Source organism: Atractosteus spatula, chromosome 9 (genome assembly GCF_055471065.1).
Source record: "Atractosteus spatula isolate fAtrSpa1 chromosome 9, fAtrSpa1.hap1, whole genome shotgun sequence".
NCBI lineage: Eukaryota > Metazoa > Chordata > Actinopteri > Semionotiformes > Lepisosteidae > Atractosteus > Atractosteus spatula.
The window spans coordinates 40,707,227-40,726,367 of NC_142714.1; the positions used below are offsets into that span (position 1 = coordinate 40,707,227).

The 19,141-nt window shown below is 40.0% G+C and overlaps 1 protein-coding gene across 1 annotated transcript in view; it reads left to right on the plus strand.

Annotated features, from left to right (window-relative positions):
- Window positions 1-19,141, plus strand: part of LOC148828570 (serine/threonine-protein kinase 26-like) — a 50,194-nt gene that overhangs the window by 20,442 nt on the left and 10,611 nt on the right. Inside the window, exons 2-5 of the mRNA XM_088925060.1 lie at window positions 6,447-6,677; window positions 16,794-16,850; window positions 17,327-17,435; window positions 17,542-17,699. Coding sequence (XP_088781186.1) covers window positions 6,447-6,677; window positions 16,794-16,850; window positions 17,327-17,435; window positions 17,542-17,699 — 555 coding nt within the window. The remainder of the gene's footprint in view (window positions 1-6,446; window positions 6,678-16,793; window positions 16,851-17,326; window positions 17,436-17,541; window positions 17,700-19,141) is intronic.

Sequence of the window (19,141 nt, forward strand, 5' to 3'; positions counted from 1 at the left end):
CCCATCAATTTAAAACATAGGATCTTCCTGTCACAGTTAATAGGCTTCAGTGAATTTGGTATATCTCCCATATTTGTAACACATCAATCTGGATGGTGTGGGAAAACAAATTGCACACATCCTTTGAGGTTCAGGAGGTTAATATATCAATCTGTCATTTTTATCAGCAGATGCCATACCTCCAAGCTGCCAGAGATTGTTACACTGGATGGCTGGGTCAATGCATCATTTGTAGTTTGCAACTAAGTGAGGTTTTGATAGGGAGATTCTGATGCCACTGTAATGAGCAAATTCACAAGCCCTCAACTCCAAGCTAGTACCACTGGAAGCACAGACTGTCACATTTTCCTCTAGATCTCCCCCCTGACAATGCAAAACCGCTGCACTGAGGTACTTTAACCTCACCGAAGTGACCAGCCCGCTTGTTCCATTTCAGAGGCCCTTCAGAAAGGACTAATTCCTGGACATCATATATTTTGATGGATCTTTGTATAGCACAACCTCTAAAAAAATTTTTGTAATATCATAAACATAGTAAAAATGAAAATTTCAAGTGGGCTCATCACTGATAGGAATTATTTCACAAAACCTGTGAGTCTAGTCCCTTAAATTCTTACAAGAATATGAATATTTTATCACTTGCATTACCCAAGCGTGTGATCTGAATTTTTCAAACAAATAGTGACAGCTTGGGACCTTTTATATTTTTTGTCTTAATCTCTATTAACAATTTGAAGGACTGAACACCCTTACATCGATTTATCTAGCCAAATTTGAATAGGTCTGGCAATGTTTTTAGTTAAATTGGTATTGTTGTTTGTGGAAATGTACCAGGAATAAGCAAATACCTGATTTTGGTTTGAGGGACTCTGTTTTTTTTTTAAGTATAGAACACATTTCAGTAATTTTTATTTAATTCACTTGTATGTGTTTAAGTTTGTGGTAGTACGTCATCTTGGTTAAACAACACATCTGTTGTAGCTGCAGTGGTTCACTGCTGGTTACAAATGATGTCTTCCGTTTAATTTTATTAGCCCTATAATCACTTCATTCACAAGACTCATATGGCCCCCCTCCATTAAGTTCTGACCTGTGCCTCAAATATTGGTGGGCAAAAAATTCAATAAGGGTCTAGGCAGTTAAGAAAAAATGGGAGAAATATCCACAGTGAAGGTTGTGGAATCATACAGCCTTTTTCAGTTTAAAGAGTTAAAATGTAACACCATGTGGGAGAAAGATATTAACCACAAAGATTATGTGGGCTTCAGAATGTCAAATTCAATGGCCTGTAGCTCTGGCATGTAGCTCATACCTATTTTATACATGTAACAACTTCCCTTGTTGGCAGAGTAGTGTCCCATCTAGGTTTTGATCACACTTCCTTTCAGTTATGCACGCAGAGCCCTAACCACTGCTCCACAGTGTGGGTGCAAGCAAACTACTTTTAGGAGATATTGTCGTAAGAAAGCTAACCTGTGCAGCTTGCATTTCATGTTCCTTTTGCATGTGCTATGTTTAATCATTATCAGAGGCCCTAAGGCTTTCAGTGGTTGATTAATTTTGAGTAACCCTGAATCAATCTAGTGATTTCTACAGCACGCTAAGTTGGGTGTTCTTACAATGAAATGTAATAACAGTTACCAATATAAGAGTCTTGGGATTCTACAGTGTACTGTAGTAAAAGGCTAAAGTCAAGGTGGGGACATTAAGGAATCACTGTTTGCAGTTTAATAATCTGCAGATATTCCAGTGATTGCATTGTCAAGATTGATTGTCTTGGGGAGCCACAGTCTGGATGTTTCCTATCTTTAAACTAGGGCTCTCCAGCCCAGGGATAAAAAATAGTCTTCACTCTAATTTTTTACTTTATTCTCCTTCACTCTGCTGTGCTGGACTTGCTCAACCGAAGGGACCCTTCCAAAAGTAGGGCTAGGATAACTGGGTCATCCATGTCAATATAGGCTTTTCCGTCTTCATTATTCAGTTCAGTTATTTGCAAATTATCCCTATAGAAGAAGCTGATGATGCTGAGATACTAAAAGTCAGAGGTCATAGGCTTCAGAGGACCAGACAGGAATCTTCCTACTGAAGAAAGCTTTTGCAGTCCCTTTTGCAGTAGAAACTGATCAACATTTAGGTCTTCTCACATCCTTACATCACTTAGTAAAGCCCAAGTACAATCAAAACCCCAGGCCATCGACCAGCAGTATGCATCTCTTTGTGGCATTTCCACGTGAGGTTGCTCACAGCTACAAAACCCATGATAGTGTTTGGTTTGTGTAAAGTAACACCAGACTGTGATGTTAGAAGGAACAAGCTCTATAAGTGAATCAATGTAATGCATAGAACTGTGAAGTGAACAAGACAAGTGACTTAAATCATTTTGTATTTGTAATAAACCTATAATACGAAAGTAATAGTCCTGTAGATCAAAGAGACCAGGTCGGTCAAGCTTAATTTTTGCACTGTCACATTTTCTTCCAGTGGGAAAATATTTTTTGAATGTGGGACACTGCTAGATTGCAACAACAGTGTTCTATGTAGGATTTAAAGACACTGCCCTAACCATTGCTTCATGCTTCTGTCCCACTCACACAGCTTTTAGGAAACATTTTGGTGAAGAAATCTTACCAGTAGAATTTACATTTGAGGTTTCCTGATTCTTCTGTTAAGTGATAGACGCACTCAATTTGTGTTGAAACAGAAAGACATTGCTTGCAATTGCTGAAAAAGAGTTTTCTCTTCCGTCACTCCTCATCTCATGCATTTTGACCCAGCGCTAATTAAAGTGGCAAGCTATATATTTTGTCTTTATAGTTTGAGACCGTCATGTGTACAGAACAGTTCACAAAAATAGGTTTTATTGTGCAATTTATATAAATGTGGCTTGTGATTTACTGGCTATCAGTAATGTCTAAATGCTAATATTGTGTCATTTACTTTAAGATATCACACCAAGTCACTACACACTCTTTCTTGTCAACCACGGAGTGTAAACTGCGTGTCCCAGTGAAGGACTACTGTGTATTTTTAGGTTCCTTTATCTTACGTATTTATACAGTGAGTGTAGAATACAATAGATAGACATTTACAATCTCTAGGCAAACAGTTCGGTTTTATCTTTAGCACAGGTCTGCCATTGCTGCCCTTGATATTCATTTCCCTGGAAGACACACCAGAGCACACAGCATCTGCAAAACACTTTGTACAAATAACCAGGTCATATTCTGAGTCTTTTTGTTCCTCACATCAAACAAAAGCCGAGTTGCTGGCTTGTATTTTGAGGACAGCTTCTGAGTACATAACAATGTCATAGAAATGTTATTTTTATAGTGTTTGCTGCTCTGCCTATGCAGTCTTTACGTTAGTTTATTTTTCCCTGATGAAGAACCCTATGCTTCGATCCCTTTTTTTCTTATCCAAAATTTGACTTTCGTTCATGCCACCTGGCAGGTGACTAGGGTATCTGCCTTTTCTTGCATCTTCACATTTTTTCCTTAGCCCTTTAAAGTTCATGTAATCCCTTCCACCCTCTTTGAGTGAGCCTGCACATTTAGCTGGTGGTGATCAAAGCCAGCAAAAGAGGCTCTTTGCTGTTGTCTGACAATATAATTAATATTGGCTCACATCTGGATTGATGCGACACTGGAGCTGGTTATACACAGGAATGGCTTTCCAATTTTTATTTTAATCAGCAGCAGTCTTTCTGGTCTGTGATGACGCAGTGCTGCAGACTGCAGCAGGGTCTGGACATTTGTCCTTGTCCACCTCCTCAAGTGCAGGTTTGCGTGCTGAGGCATACAGTTTTGAACTGTACAACTGGGACAAGGAAAAGCATCATTAGATGGTTTTAAAATGGTTTAAAATAAAAAGCTGGTTCATAATGCATGCCTCCTTCAAATAAACTGTTAAGGTTCAGTATTAGGAACTTTATTAACCTGCAGTTAATCTACAGTAGAAGGTGGGAATGCCATTTATCTTAATATTTTATAAATATATTTTATGAAACGTTTTATAAATCCCTACCACTAATCTACAGTCTTACCAAGGAGGATCAATTACATCACCAGTTCAGAATTGCCATGACTTCATATTGAATGAGGCAGCTGCTAGATCTCTTGTCCAGGATGTAATTACTGTAGTTAACTAGATGTTTCATGAATCTCCGATATCCTGTTGGTCTGTTAGTGTGTAAATTTCTAACATCTTGTCCCTGGTAAAAGCACACAAAAGGCAGCGACAATTATTGAATTACACAGCAGATTTTTCAGAGACAAGGATTTCTAAATTGTTAAACTCTTCATTCCTTGTTCCTCGTGAGTCTGTTGGGACAGGGCAGCAGATGCGTTTTTGATTACATTTGTACAAATTCCACTGATTTTGTTAAGAGACACATTCCCAGAGGTGTGATACCAAACATCCCTTTGTGCAGCTCCTGGAGTTGGAACTGCTACAGTAATTGATTTAAATTGCTTTGGAATCTGGTACAATGCCGTCAGTTACTGTATATGCCGTTTTTAAAGCCTGGTAAGATCCTACAGCTACTTTTGAATTATTAACTGCAGCTTGATGAATGGGAGCCTTGAGGACTGGTTGTTTTTGAAAGGCTGGTGATCGTTGGTTTTGCAAAGTGTGTGCACACTGTCTAGACAGGCTTGCCACATTTCCCTGTGTTGTATTCAGCGAGCATTATGGTTCACTGTTCAGTCGTGTAGTCAAACTGAAGGCTCAATTGAGTCCAGTAATCCAAAAACTTATGGCTCTGGTGGGTTTCTGTTCATGAAGACTTGACCACGTACATATAAAAAAAAAAAAACACGCCTTAATGAATAGTTTACACTACCCTTTTTGACCTGTATAATTTCTTGTCTGTTCTGTGTTGTATACTGAGCAGGCAGTTGTATCCATTGTATCACTATTTTACCTCTTAAGTAGAAGGGGGAGCACAAGTACATATGTAGTTTGTAGCACTGCCAAGTGCTGGACTAGCAACCTTCTGCTAGCATGCCGTTTTAGCCATCAGCATAGCTGAGACCATTGTGCAGTGTTGAAGTGCAGCAAATGCAACCCTTAAAAAGTAAGAACAGACTGGCATGACTCAGTGTGGTGGATGTCATTATGCACCGAAACCCGTGCAGCACAAGCTTATCCCTGATGATTTCTTTTCTGAACAAATTAAATTTCAGAAGGAGTGAAATGCAGTGTTTCACTTCTTCCATTGGGAAGAGGACATTTAAGCAGAAATGACAATAGGAAGACGGGACATAGTGGCAGCACAAAAATCAAGAATAAGAAGGACAGTCCAATATGGACTGTCTCCTTTAAACAAATATGATAAAATATAAAATTGCTATCCCCTGGTTCATTTGGTGTGATTTTGATTTTGTATAAGCACAGGGTAGTGGTAGGGCAAGCAGAAAATGTAGACAGTGGAAACATTTTAATTTGGCACCCTCAAAGTGTAGATGCCCACAGATGAATAATTGCTAAATCTCTAAAATGTAGAAATTTCTTCAACCCTTGCATGAATGCTTTCCAGTAGGGGTGGTTTGGACATTTTGTGTTGTAACATCTGTATTGGTGTTATTAGTATAGTTGTCAATTGAAATGCCAAGTCTTGTGAGGCTCATTTAAGGACTGTGTAGCCCTTCATGTTATCAATGTAAAGTCAGAATTCAAGAGAAATGAGGTAACATATAATAAGCATCATATGCATTTTTAAGAAAAGGAAACAAAATATGCAGTATCCTGAGCAGCTCTCCGTTTCTGGCTCAGATACACTTTGACAGCTGTCCAGGTAATTTTGTGTCGATGAAGCAGTGAAGATGGAGTAACAGCTAAACAGTTTGTAAGCCTGTTCGGAGATCAGCATTCTTCCTCTGTTAGGAAAAGAGGGTTCTCTGTATCTTTAATTTGCATCCATCCGGTTTACTCGATCCAATTTCTATACCAGCACTCAAGAAAATGAAACAAGTCCCTGATGCAATAGAATTACAGCTCCCATAATGACTGAAGTAGTTGTTAGCGACAAAATACTGTAAACTCCAGCTTGACCTCACCATGTTCATATGACATGATAAACGCATGTCAAACGACTTGATGTTTTCCCCAAACCTTTTACAGTACCGTGTTTTCATTGAGTTCTGGGGCTGGCCGTGCGAGGTTTACTATATCTCCGGATTTTTATCCTTGTACTCCTTTTAATTGCGCTTTGCCACATATCTAATAAAGTACAGTCCTTAAACAGGGTTTAGGAAAATGGAGCTCATGCAGCTGAAATCAATCATTCCTTTTTTTTCTGAATGTTGTTTTTTTTTTTGACAGGACTGCTGTCTTTTAACCATACCAATCCCATGTTACTCTAGTCACGTGTCTACCTAACATAACTCTGTGCTGTACCACAGCAGCATCGGTCTCACATTGGTGCCACCTCCCTCTCTCACTAGAACACCCGGGCGGACCCTGAGGAACTCTTCACCAAGCTGGAGAGGATAGGAAAGGGCTCCTTTGGCGAAGTCTTCAAAGGCATTGATAACAGGACGCAGAATGTGGTCGCCATCAAAACCATCGACCTGGAAGAAGCAGAGGATGAGATTGAAGACATACAGCAGGAGATCACAGTCTTGAGCCAGTGCGACAGCCCCTATGTAACAAAGTACTATGGCTCTTACTTGAAGGTAGGTCTCCTGTCTTATCCTTGGAATAAGGTTGGTCATTAAAAATCCAATGACAGTGTTCAGAGTGCTTTGGTTGAATTCCTCTTTGAGTTGACATAGTCTGTTTACTTAATGCCCACCCTGAACTTAATGGATAAAGCAGTTTCACAATTCTCTACCTGTGTAGTGGAGATGTTGGCTTATGACAGCTGCCTTGCACCATCCAGGTGAAAGCCATACTTTAGTCTTGAATCAAGTGGATCTCCTGGAATATGTCAAGTGTTTGGCATCCTTTCGAATGAATAGTACTTTATTTAACAATGTGTGCATGTTTCTTAGTTTTCTGATGGGGGGGAATACTTACTGATGTAAGTATGTGAAAAGTTGTTTTGAACCTCATTGTCCTACACCAGCTGACTCGCTACAGGTGTGGCAAAAGAAGACAATGGGATATTGTCACACTGTGTTGCATAACTAGGTGTGGAAGTTTTAATAGGAATTCCTCTTAACACCTCTCATGCTCATGTTGAATGTAGCACTGTATTTAAATCTGATGAGGGTTTTTTCACTTCTGACCTTCAGATCAAATAATTTTCACCCCGTGAAACCTAAAACAGGCTGAACATCCTGTTGTTTCAGTGCAGTAAGCTTTTTTGAGATGAAGCCTTGCCATTTCACCCCTAATCTCTCATTAATGATCAGTTCAGTAACTCTTTAATAACTTTTTACTTTACTTTTTTAAATATATTTACTTTTAGTTTTTACTAAAAGTAAAAAAACGTTTGAGCATTAGTAAAGAACACATCTACTTGTTTAAGTTTTGATTCATAATTGCCATTTAATTTTGAAATAAAAGCTCTCAATCAGTAAAGAATGATCTCATCCACAGCACGGTCTCAAAGATATCCCCTTTAATCTCTGGGAGTGCAGCAGAGTATCCCTGAATGGTAATTCGATTTGAGTTGGGGGTGAAATATGCCTGTACTAGGCAGATTTATACAGAGCCATGCTCAATCTTTTTTCATCTTCAACAAGGAAAATGTTTTGCGTCCAGCAAATTGAATCTTGCAACTCTTGAAATTGTTTTTGGAGATCAGAAGTTTTGCAATGTTTCCTTTGTCTAGGTGTGAGTATATGTTTGTCATGCTAAACCTTTTCAGCGTGTTGTACTGCCTGTATATCAAGGAAGTAAACTTGTCATGATTAATGCCTGTAGAATTTGCTTGTGCCCTAAATTGTTCATAGTGAATTTTTGTGTTTTCTGTTGAAGTTTTACCCATGTTTTGTTTCTTAAATTGCAGACACTATGGTTAAATGTTTTGTGTATGGTGCCTTTCATGCCAAGACACCCTAGAAAGCACTTTACAAAAATGATAAATACAGATCAGAAGCACAATACTGTTCAGATGCTACGAGTTACGCAAAAGAACCATCTAATCAAGGTTTTAGTAATTATTTGAAAAGTGTAGGATTTCAGATTTTAGACAGTTGACTGGAAGCGAGTTTCTTCAGCTGACTGAAGTCAGCACATTGGAACAACTAATATACTGTATGTGCATTTTCCAATCTTGTGAAAAGATCAGGGACAGAAGTCATAAGTGTTTCGTGCCTATTTTTAGTACATAGGTTAACAAATATCCAGTGGGCGGTGTTCTGCCATATCGTAGTGTCCCAACTGGTCTTGTGTAGAAATGCTCAAGCTGGAATTAATTTCCAGTTTCTGCGTGTGAGTCGCCAGGCCATGTTCTATAGGCGCACCCTCGACAAACTTCGCCTTATGGCTTCTGAAAGGTGTGTCGTCTGTTCTGTCGAGGTAGGGAGTTAGTAATAATTCCTCTGCTGAGGGCCTTGCAGTCTCCTGAAAGGTTGCCTCAGTTCTGGGGTAAAGGCACCTTTGTGTGCTCTGTGGCGCCATGCAGTGTTTATTCAGACGCCTTTATGAAACTGGGTTTTGGCAAAAGTGTCTTTCAACAGGGAGTGAATTACAAAGGTTTACAGTAAGGTCTTTTTACATTAAAACATTAGCCTCTTTGTTGTGAACTGTTCAAGGGATGAGCGGTCAGTATGATGTGAGAGGTGTAACTCCGCAGGTTGGGTGGAGTTAATTATGCATGGTCTGGCTCTTTAACTGGCACAGTTGTTAGAGACTGATTCACTACTGCGAGACATGCTGTTTAAACAAACTGTCATAGAAGGAGATGTCTCGCCCAGGTGTCACTTCTGAATATTCATTTATTTAAACTAGATTAAATCATAGCAGGCAGCATGGTGGTATTGCTGCTTCACAGCGCTGGGGCCCTGGACTTCTGGGGTGCCACCTGTGGGAAATATGTACGTTCTCCCTGTGTTCCATTAACCAGATGATTTTAATTCCCCAAGTTTAGTGCTTTTTCATTCAAAACTCACAGTTTGCCCTGTATCCTGAGAAGTATTGGGTGAGCAGAGCCCAGCAAGAGAGAGAATGTTTTCACATGATGGTGTACTTAACACGATAAGCTTCACACAGGGAGTAGAAACGAAAACAGCAGTATCCAGCTGATAACTCTTAATCTGGTGTGGTTGGTTTTAAAACTGGCCTTTAACTTAACACAGTAAGCTTATTCTGTGAACGCAGCCAGTGTAATACAGCCTAGGGGTTTAGTGGCTGTCTTTCTTTAAGAGAAGCCTCAAAGTTAAGTCACTTTCTGCAGCTATCAATTAATTTAAAATCCTGCCTTTTAGAAAATGAGTCAGTGTTTCTGATCAAGATCCAAAAGGATTAATTCTCCTTCACAATTAATTGCCATTGATTTTGAGTTAGTAATGAGGTGATTAAATAGCCTGCTGTTTTTGTGCTTTTTTCCAGCTGTGAATCTTCCTAAGTTTTTGTCTTTAGATGCCACAGTTACAATTTTCCAGATTGTCAATATTGTGTGTTAAAAATAAAAAGAACATTTGGGATAGTCATGTTCATATGTGCTTGCATAGTTGCAGAGTTAAGGTTTGTGTCTGAACAGGCAAGATGTGGAAAGTTTGGCCGTTATTTATAGCATGCACTCAGCTTTGTGTCTTGTTTTCTGCTTGTTACCCTCCCACACTCTTCAGCGCCTGCCATAAACTTAATCAGATGTTTTTTCTCTACCTCCTTTTCCATCAGAAGGGTTGTCTTTGTACTTCTCAACGAACTGCATTTAAGATGAAAGCTGGGACAGTTGTGTAATAAATGCAAATAAGACCTGAAAGGCTCATGCAAAGCACAAATCACTGGTGTCTGCAGGTCTCAAGGCAGCTTAGATGCACCTGTTGCTCTGAACCTTTTGAGGTGGTGTTGAGAGCAAGTTTAGTGGAAGGATCTTGCACCTTTTAAGAGTGGTTTTCTAGAAGTAAATTTGATCCCTGTTCAAGACATTAATCAGTGATAAGCCGTGGACTTTAAAAATTTTAAAATCTGCTCCACATAAAGTAACTCGTTCACATAGTACCGATGGCAAAATTAACACTTTATAGGCAAATTTAATTAGTTTTAATCTTTGTTAGTGTGGCCAACAGGCACAACCTGGCCAGGAACCAGTCTAAATTAGGAAGCCGCAATGTCACCTTAAGAGATGGAGATGGACATGTGTACTATAACAGAGAAGAGTTCACTGATGGAAAGGAGTCAGGTGGAGGCACAGGCCTCAGGCCTGTAGTTGTAACTTGTACGGGAGATGTTCAGTAATTGGACTCAGAAGTGGGAAGCTGATTCAGTGCAGTGGGTGGACAGGCTCAGACCCTCTGCATCCAGCCAGTATGTGGTCCCCTGTCCAAATCTGTACAGACACCACAGGTGACTTCAAAATAAAAACCACAACACTCAGAGCAGGGCTTTCCCCGTTTGCAAACACGCCCTGGTGTCCCCTTTCCCTGATAGTATCTGAGAGGCACTCTTATTTGTTTGCATTTGAATGGAGTCTGACATGAGTAGTTATAGTCGGACGTTCGCCCCTGGATTGCCCCGGGCTGTAACAGCAAAGAACTGCTTGCTATGTCTCCTTCCATCAAGGGCATTAGAAACTAAAAATCTGTGCTTCTGCTTCTACTCAGTTCTTTTGGAGTTCATGTGCAACACAAGCTGGGGTGATTACTGACCTTCTATACAAGACTACCCCCCCCACCCTCCTGTAACTCAGTAGGGTTAGGTTGGAGAAGGTGGAAGTTGTCTGGGATGTACTTGGCCTGGTATTTGCAGGGGACAAAAGCTGATCATTAAACATGACAAGGAATTCTCATCAAAAGAGCTTCACTTGTTTCTGCTTTTAAACAGTGAGCCGTAACATACTTTCCACCTGCTGAAAAAAAAAACTAGTTACGGAACAGAAATGGCACCAGTTTAGTTTTATCACTAATGAAGATGCTTAGAGTTGCAGTAGGGAGAAAGACAGACAGCAAGAGAACAGAGAGGAGAAGTCTTGGTTTGTTACAGGCTCAATGTAGTGTTAGAGTGAAAATTCAGGTTTTAGTACTGCAATACAAACAGAACAATATAAATCATACAAAAATGTTTTTCCACTCTAACGGCTTATTGTGAATATACATACTATATGCAGATGTGTTCTACTTATGAACTGCAGTGTCTGGTGGTGCTACAGTACAACATTAAATATGCATGAGAATCTTGAATCTATCCTGGACATCATGATGTGACATACTGTAGCAGCACATAATTGGAATGTCTTCATTGACAATTTTCTAGCAGTTGTGCTCAATTTCAGGAAGCATTTTTAGTGGGGAGACTAACTAGTCCAGCAGAACTGTCAACACTGGCTGCCTCGGGGAGGTAACTCCCTTGTAGTTATTCTGGGCATGTGGATTTAGGGCACCATGCCAACATTTCTCAAGGTGCTTGCATTATGGAAGCTGTGAGCTGTGAACATGCCAGTGGAATTAACTGAAGGCATATTTAATGTGACCTTCCATTTCCTCTCTGAAAAACATAGGTTTTTTGACACATAGGTTACTAATTTGCCTCTCGGTAACTGTGAAAGTAAAAATACATCATTTATCTTCTGTATAGCTTTACCACATAAAGAGGAGACTTGATGGGTATAATTGTAGCTTTTGAGGTCTTTTCCTATTCCATGAGATGCCAGTGGTCAGTCCCCACCCCTCGTCCTTGGTTAAGTTTGTGAAGGTGGGTAAAGACTGAATGAATAGTGTGTTGCAAATGAAAGCAATGGGAGAATCCTGGGAACTGGTTTCCTAATCCGAAAAGACATGACTGGGCCTGTTTTATGTCAAATGAACCACAGCATTGTTCTGCCACACAGGATCAAAACTATTCCGAATAAAAGGGGACTAACCGGCATGTTCCTGTAGATTGTCCTGTAATGAACCGGACATCCATGCATGTGTTTGTCCATCCACAAAGCCAGGCTCTTTTAATTATCCTGGTCTGGAGCATTTGTTCTTGCCGATATCCTGGGTTTTAAGGAAAAGACCTCACAGTGAGTCTCAGGCATGCTGTGTTCAAGTATTTCAGGAATACAATATGCTGAATAAACACATAAGAGGAAATGGGGAAGCAGGTTATAAATACGAAAAGCATTATTAAAAAGCAATTATATAAACATAACATGTTAACCTAGTATGCATGGGATCATTTTGGTTTTGATAGATATTTGGTTATTTATAACAGCATAAAATCACCTTTCTTAGAACTCGTTTATCTGCATTTTAAAGGTAGTTTAAATACAGAAGAACTGGTCAGGCAAACCTTTTTTCTGTATTTGTTGACAGGTTAATTTAGCATGTAAATACCAAGGAACACAAGTGTTTAATTAACTTTTCTTTCCCAATAATAGTTTAACCAAACAGAAGTAAAATCATTTGAATAAGTTTCATTTTCTTTAGTTTACATTTCATGTCTTTTTTGAGAACCAAAACAAAGCTAATCATTTTCAAAATAATGTTATGAAGTTTACTAGTGACTGTACACCTTCTGATTCGGTTACAGAATAAAAACACTTTTTGTTCACAAACGAATGATCCTGGAACAACCTAGAATGTGAGGCTATTTTGGGCACTGCATGCAAATAAGGGTCCATAGAATTACATTATTGGTATTGTTGATATCTTTCAGACTAGGAAGTTTAAGGAAATAGTTAAACCTGTTCTGCTAGCAACAGTAGAGCTGAGTTTAGCAAAAAGCTGTCAGGAGAAAAGTAGTGTAACAGTTTAATTATTACTCTTCTAGGTGGGGCAAATGGATTCCTCTCATTTGTAACCTGTAATATGTTGTTTCTTTTGTTTTTACTACCAATTTTGAATAAATTTCATTGTTATGTTTTAAATAATCCACCTTGAAAATGGCTAGAGTACTGAACAGTGCCAGACCTACAGTATAGCTTTATCTTTAATTGTCCCATGACAGAACTTGACAAATGAAATGAGGATTAATTGGAGAGGCAGCTGTGAACATCAGAGATGTTTTCTTCCATTACAGTACAGTAATCCGCTCTACAAGTGGCTTTTTGATATTGTGCTGTAGTCCTACGTGCCAGTCATTTCCTTCCCTATAGGTTTAGGGCTGTAAAATGAAACTGAACCTGTCACTACCATCTGCCTTATCAACCGCGATATCTTTTTATAGTCAGTATGATGTCATCCAGGTAACAGGTTCCAAAATAGCACTCAGCTTGGAATGTCTTGTATATACTGGAAATCATAAGGTAAAGTCCAGGAGACAAGGGAGGAGAATGAAAGGAGATGAATGAAAAGACTGCTGCTTCTTTTAGATGGAAGAAATGGAAGTTCTGAATATCATTTTATACCCACAGGCTTCTGTTATTGTGTATATGACCTGTTAGTGTCCTGTTTTTTCACCTCTTCAAAATGAGGTGATTTGGTGGTTCTTAGAAACATGGTGATGTAGGGACAGTGAGGGTGAACACTTGAAAGCACTGTGCGCTAAATACTGACATCCTATATTCAAAGATTTACACAGGTTTCACTTCAGATCTCATGGTTAATGCCCCTATGAAACCCAGTGGATTCTTATCTCCACAGTCTGCAGTGTCCCTACCATACAAGGCAGTGCCCGTGATTCAGTCATCAGGCTCATCCGTCTGGGGCCGTGCTGTGTGTAGAAGTGACAAAAGGGCTCCTTCACGCCCTTGTTGTATGACCTCTTGTTTCTCTTCACTTTCACATATCATCATCATCCTGGAACATCTGAAAAGAAGGGGCATGTTATTTTATTAGGGCGACGCAGTAGTGCAGTGGTTAGCTTTGCTGCCTCTCAGCGCTGGGACCCTGGGTTCATTTCTGGACCTTTGATGCTATCTCTGTGGAGTTGGTATGTTCTTCCCATGTTCACGTATGTTTCCTCCAGGTGCTTCGGTTTCCTCCCACAGTCCAAAGACATACGGGTAGGTTAATCGGCCCTGGTGCGAGTTTGTGTCTGTGTTTGTGTCTGTCGGCCCTGTCTGGATTTGCGTCCTATCCAGGGTGTACCCTGGCTTGCGCCCGCTGCTTGCCAGGATAGGCTTCGGCTCTCCCGTGACCCTGAATTTGTGAAAGTCGTTAAAAAAAAAATGGATGAGTGGATGTTCCTTTATCATTCTCATTATTGTTGTTGCTTACATCAATAATCTTATCGGTGTACTGGAAGTTGTCATTATTATAATTGTGTGAGATCCGCAGTGTTGTCCTTGTGTCCTGTCTGTTCCACCATTTCGAGTCGGGTCATAGAACTTGACTCACCTCTAGTTTAAATGGAGCCTTACCTGTCCATCAAGAGAAGCTGGGGGACAAGCCTACGGGTACTTAACCTGGCAGTCATGTTGCTTTAGTTTTTGTCTATTTATTTAGTATAATTCAGTCTGCGTGCAGTAACACCGCTGGAATTTATCTTGTTCCAGTTATATTTAAAGACGTTTAGAAGGTAATGTACGGGAAAACTAGTTTGGCTAGTTTTTCGGTCATCAGTGTTATCCTTTTCCTTTGTAAATATTTGTCTTTTACCATGAGCACCATGATGAATGGACACTGGTTTTGCACTTTATTTTTGTATCTGACCTATTATTTTTGACTTCTGTAACCACCCCTGGAGTGACAGTCAGGCGGTTTAGTCACAGTTCATCTCCTCCATTTTTTTTTTTCTGTGCTGTCTGGTGATTCGTTTAATTTAGGTTGATGTTCAGGAATGACAGAGGTGGGACCAGGGTGGGTGTCAGTTTTAGGGGGGAAAAAAACTATTGGATTTAATTCCCTGTTTTCTTCATTCTTGGGTGTTTTAATCTTTTTTTTTCCTGTGTATTAGTTCAACCGTACCATGGTGGTGTCACTGTAGAGTCATGTGTCAGCCTCTACAGCAGGTGATGAGACAATGAAGAGGCTGACTCGGGAGGAAGTATTCTGTGGTCAGAGCGCTTACAGCTGGCAGTAGAAAACAGTACAGGAGCATGCTGAGAACCTCCTGTAAGAGCCTACTGCACAAACAACAATAAATACCTTCTCTTTGCTCCTGTAGGTGGCTTAAGCACTTTCATTGCAGTGGGTTATCAAATTAGGCACATTAGAACATAACGAGCAAATGGGGCCAGATCACCTTCTCTTTTGTAACCATTCCTCTGTTCTTATAATTAGCAAAATACCATCAGTTTTTTGCCATTTTGCATGTGTCATTGGGGTTTTCACCTTTAGCCTGTATTTTGACCAATTGAGGCTATAAATCTAGTTCTTGAATGGGCTTGTCAAGGTCACGAAGAGATCAGGGGATACCTGTATACCTGTGTTGCTAAGTGTTGGAAACATGCGTTTATGCATGGTGAACATGTGGGGCATTAATTTGCTTTCTCTGCACAATACATAGCAGCTGGTTTTCTAAGTTTTTTTTGTTTTACCATCCATAAGGTCTAATAAAAAATAAATTTGCTTTTACAATTTTTGTTTTTTTGTTCAGTTTCCCCCAAAGAACCAATATTGACCATTGAAATTTAAACAGCACGACCTACTCTTTCAATGTATGGGATCACAGTTAACAGTCAATGTCATTTCGATCTTGTTCCTGTACTAGGCATTTTGTTATCAGTCTCAAACAGAAAACAGTGTATATTTCCATGTTCAGCAAAATGCTTACATGGTGAATAAGTAATTCTTTTTATCTACTGTTCATATAAATAACCTTTTCATGATGATTCATTGATATTTGCTTTCTGTTTTGTCATTAGAAAGACTTCTGTAAATATAGTTCCTTCTGTGATTTAACTTGGTTTTGACCACAGAAAATGCATCATCAAGATTTGTTAGGACCTCAGTGTCTTGCAGTGCATACCTGTACATAGAGAAACCCACTGCTCTTTACTGTTGCTTCTGAGATGCAAAACCTCAGTTGTGGAGATGCTGCTTTCTGGTATGCTCACAAAAGATCTTTTCTGGTCTTTTAAAAACTAGTGATGCATCTCTCAAAGTTAAAATACAGGGTTTTGACTCTAACCAGGTCTCACAAAGCAAGAAAACTATTTTTGATAACTAGACCCCTGAAACCTTGTTGAATTCCCATACCTAACTCATAACTCAGTTATCATAATCATGACTACTTTTTTGGTACTGTGGGTGCCTGTGATTTCATAGCCAAAGATTCTGGAGTAATAAGCAGAAAGTATGATTTAACGTAAGAGATATAGTAGTCTTACAACATATTCTGATTTAACTGGGTTTGCTGCAATGCTTTTTTTTCATCGCATTATTCCATTACTAATTTTTTTTACCATCAAATAAAATCTTGATTTTTAAGATCCATCTTTTGTCTTGTTAACAAGCATAGACATTTTTGTTTTTGTTTATTAATTTAAATCCCTTCTTTGGCATTTTTCCTTCAAACGATAGCATACCATGTGTTATTTTTGACTGCTTGCTCAGTCTACAAATATGGCACTATGATTCTGCCTTTCATACTCATATCTCCGTCCTTCATAACCTCTCTCTATTCCTCTGCTTCAGGCAGGAGCATTGTGTTCAGTCTGCCTTTAAGGGTATTTATGCATCTTGACAAGAGAATACACTTCACTCCAGCTCCTGTCTAGTAATTTCATGAAGAGTGTGTTTTCATGGGATGGCTGGTTTCTGCAACTATATTCTGTATTTTTTTTTAAACCATTTTATCTTTTTTGCATCTAGGCCACTAAGCTTTGGATCATCATGGAATACTTAGGGGGAGGATCTGCACTTGATTTGGTAAGATTCATATTTCAGACTACTGTTTGATTAAACAACACCACCTTCCTACAAAGAAAAAGATATGTTACAGCAGCAGTAATATATACAACATACGGTTTTATTCAAAAGCTCCTTACCGAGATTTAATAGATGAGCTGCTAATGCTGAGTCACTGAAAACAGGACTTCTTATTAAAAAGGAAGATAATCAAAAGGATTGTCAGCATGGGAGAGACAGGAGAAGTCAGTAGATAAGGTGGGACTAGTTCAGGACAACTCCTGGTGACAGGCCCTTTATCTTTACGACTGGAGCCTAGTGTTGATCTACTCGAGAAATATTTCAGTTCCCAGCTCCTGATTTTCTTCTGTTGTTCCCAGTTTCTGTTTTTTAAACGTAAGCGTCCTTTCACTTGCGAAAGAGAGGAGCGCAGCTCATGCTCCGACTGGTCCTTTTCAGGAAAGTTCTTCTTGTAAACGTTGTGCCTTGCCCCACAGTTGCGAGCAGGCCCTTTTGATGAGTTCCAGATTGCCACCATGCTGAAGGAGATTCTTAAAGGCCTTGACTATCTGCATTCAGAGAAGAAGATTCACAGAGATATCAAAGGTTTGCAGAAAGAGACGCCGTTTAAAAACACTTCTACCGTGTCTGACTTGTGGCTGTGACTTGTGCATTATGAGGCTAATTGAGGTCTTGTTGCTTGCGCTCCTAGCGGCCAATGTGTTACTGTCCGAGCAGGGAGATGTGAAGCTGGCAGATTTTGGGGTGGCTGGCCAGCTGACGGACACCCAGATAAAGAGAGAGACATTTGTGGGGACGCCTTTCTGGATGGCCCCCGAGGTCATACAGCAGTCTGCATACGACTCAAAAGTAAGCATTCTTCTTTTCTGTACTCACACGTGTCAGAATTTTACTTTTGCTTAATTATGGCTTTCTTGTTCACGGTTCCTGGCTCAGACCGGCAAATGTTTTCTATTGGGTTGTTGTTCTTAGAAGGCAGGAAATCCAGTGACAGTCCCTGTGCCTGCAGCTGTACTAATTATTGTGGTATGATGAATTGACACAAAGATTCCTGGAATCTTCCATTATCTTGCACAGAACACGGTGTGTACCTGTTCAGCTCATCCAAGAAAACTGCCTGCGAAAGTGGGGACCAGCTGTTTTTTAAGTGAAAGGATTAATATTATAAAGAATTCTCAGTTCAAGGGAACAGCCCACCTTCCCTGCCCCCTGATGTCCATTGACAGAATTTACATTTGCAGTGACAACCTGGGGGTACCCATTTGCACAAAAGAGTATTTCTCTAGAGCAGGTAGGTAAGTAGGCACAAGTAGGCGAGTAAAGTACCTTGCTTAAGGGTGCACCAGCGTTGTCCCATGTGGGATTTAACCTCAGAGTCCAGAGCCCTAACCACTACTCCACACTGTTGCCATGTTACCTCAGGGGAGGCGAAGACCAGCAAGTTGCATCCTTGGGGAGTTAGTAAGCAGCAGTGTGGTCCATAGTGAAGAGCTGAGCTCATCTGCCCTTGGAATTTGACTCGCATTATTGCAGCCCACTCCTGCAGATGCCCAGTCAGTTCTTGTCAAAGGCAGTTTGTGTTTAAATCTCCTACCTGCAGGCTGTAAGGCACTTGAGGTTCTGGGCGTCCATCTGTATACAGCAGCCAGGCCTACACATCTGCCTTGCTTCAGGAACTCTGTGAACTTCATAAACGGGCTACTTTAAAGAAAGCATAATTTAACTTACTGGTACATCACATACTGTAAGATTGAAAAAACTCTGCTCTTTCTGTTCTAATTGAGATCATCTTCAAAAACAGAAGCAGAAACACAGAAGCAGATTCATTGCCTGTGTTGATCTACAGACAGCAGCTGCACACTTTCAGAAAGTAAAACGTGTGCATAATTTAGAGGTTGTTTTACAACAAAAGATGATCATCCTGTTCATTTTGCCACACACAATTGGGAGCAAAGGAGTTTGAAAGATTGTGACTACCAAAAAAAATTAAAACGAGGGAGAATCCGTCTGGATCTGGAGAGAAGACGTTAATATGTCTCTGAGAGAGGCATCCCTGAGGCCCGATTATTACTCTGTTACCCAGAGAGTGTGAATGAGACGGATGGTATGAGGGTTTCAGGTTGAAATAAGAGATGAGCAGGCAGCTGTGTCAGAGCCTGTTTCCACACACAGCCACTCAACTGGAAGGGAGCACAGAGGCAAAGATCTCCTCTCCACGTCGAAGTGCCTTGCCACAAAGTACCTGATTGTATTTCATACTGTCATCAAATCTCATCTTCGTCAGCTTTTTT